This window comes from Cucumis melo, chromosome 10, assembly GCF_025177605.1.
Source record: "Cucumis melo cultivar AY chromosome 10, USDA_Cmelo_AY_1.0, whole genome shotgun sequence".
Classification (NCBI taxonomy): domain Eukaryota; kingdom Viridiplantae; phylum Streptophyta; class Magnoliopsida; order Cucurbitales; family Cucurbitaceae; genus Cucumis; species Cucumis melo.
In genome coordinates, this window is record NC_066866.1 from 8965463 (window position 1) to 8967467 (window position 2005).

At 40.4% G+C, this 2005-nt stretch overlaps 1 protein-coding gene across 1 annotated transcript; it reads right to left on the reverse strand.

Annotated features, from left to right (window-relative positions):
• Nucleotides 1–609: 609 nt before the first annotated feature.
• Nucleotides 610–2005, reverse strand: PIP1-1 (aquaporin PIP1-1). The gene is given in 3 exon segments (NM_001393778.1): nucleotides 610–967; nucleotides 1048–1188; nucleotides 1299–2005. Coding segments are annotated over 3 exon segments (879 nt in total). The 5' UTR covers nucleotides 1944–2005; the 3' UTR covers nucleotides 610–874.

Genomic DNA, 2005 nt, shown 5'->3' on the forward strand with positions numbered 1-2005 from the left:
ATTTTAGCCTATTCCATATTTGATCCTAGTATTATGATAATCCTTGTTCTTACTCTTTTTTCTCACCCCTCTCTAGTTAAGCTCCAAATATTTATTAAGTAAAAGTAAATGATCAAGTTAAGGTAGGAATCCTAACAGTCATCACAAAAGAAAACAACACCAACAAAAATGAAATCTGTCTGCACATCGTAAATTATTATAACATATACCCAAACTATTATAATTCTTAAAGTTGCTCTTAGTCTGAAACGCTCCCTAAGTGTTTCTTCAACCTACCCCCTATTCATTGAGGGGTTTAGGAAGGAATAGTGACATTAAATAATAATGCTCATTTCTTCAAATCCATTGGTATCTTAATTCATCGCCACTTCCACAACAATTTCTGCAAATATAAAAATACCATTTTTCAAACAAAACCTTCCCCACCATAAATTTAATGCAAAATATAGAAAAATATAGGATAAAAACACAAACTCAAGTAAATAGAAAAACGAAAAAGAGGGATACCTAAAGTTTCAATTTTTTTCTCAAAACCCTACATGAAAAAAGAAAAGAGCGAGAAAAGAAAAACAAAACAATGCAACGACAATTAAGAATTGACAAGTCGCATAAAGCAGGTAAAAGGAGAGTGGGTATCATTATTTCAACTTTTTTTTTTTTTCGGGAAATTAACCATTACATAGCTTCATAGCCACACATATAATTACAGATAACACTGCACTCCCTTAACAATTGGGTCCCAAAGTTGAAATTTTAAAAACCATTAGAGAAAAAAAAATACAACACAAAAGGGGAAAACAGCCTTCTTTTTTCTTCTTTTCGGATCGGACGGCTGTGATTGATTGAAGAAGCATCATGGATTTAGATAAGATTTTCACTTGGACTTGAAAGGGATGGCTCTGATTACAACTTGGTGGTACAGAGCTGCAAGAGCAGCGCCGATGAAAGGTCCCACCCAGAATATCCACTGTAATTTAGCCACATAATCATGTTATGTTTAACATTTAACATTAAGATTATTAAAGTTTATGAGATTAAGAAACTCACGTGATCATCCCATGCTTTCTCGTTGTTGTAAATAATGGCGGCTCCCAAGCTCCGGGCTGGGTTGATGCCGGTGCCCGTTATCGGAATGGTGGCTAAGTGAACTAAGAACACTGCAAATCCGATTGGCAATGGTGCCAATATCTGTTCCATAAATTAACAATTTTTCTTTTAGACCAACTTCTATAATTTCTTTACGCTTTGCAGCTAAAAGTAACTTTCGAAAAGAGAGAGTCTCTATTTTTTCAACTCACCGGAACATGTGAATCTCTGGCGCTACGTTTAGCATCGGTAGCCGAGAAGACGGTGTAAACAAGGATGAAAGTACCAACAATCTCAGCGCCAAGGCCGTCTCCTTTGGTGTATCCCTCGCTCACAATGTTAGCTCCGCCGCCGAGGGTGTCGTAGAGCTTGGGTTGGAACCCCTTCACCACACCAGCACCGCAGATGGCACCAAGGCACTGCATCACCATGTAGAAAATCGCCCTAGTCAACGACAGCTTCCTCGCCAGAAACAGCCCGAAAGTCACCGCCGGGTTAATGTGCCCACCGGAAATTCCAGCAGTACAGTAAACCAGAGCAAAAATCATACCGCCGAATGCCCAAGCAATACCCTGAATTCCGACTGTCTTACACGTGTTCCCCTCAATATTCTTGGACCGGACGACACCCATGACGGTCAAAACGGTGATGTAGAGGAAGAGGAAAGTAGCGAAAAACTCCGCAATTCCAGCTCTGTAGAAGGACCATGAAGTGAGCTCTTCTGGCTCAAACAACGGGGCCGGCGGTGGCTCCTTGTAGTCCTTAGCGTCATCTTGACTCTGGGCCGCCGTTCCAATCGGCTGTCTCTCGTTGAATTTGTTAGCTCCAAGTCTAACATCTTCCTCCTTCCCTTCCATTTCGGAAAAACTTATCTGTGCTCACGAAGACGTTGGTTCTGTCTTTAGTAGCAGTGAGGAAA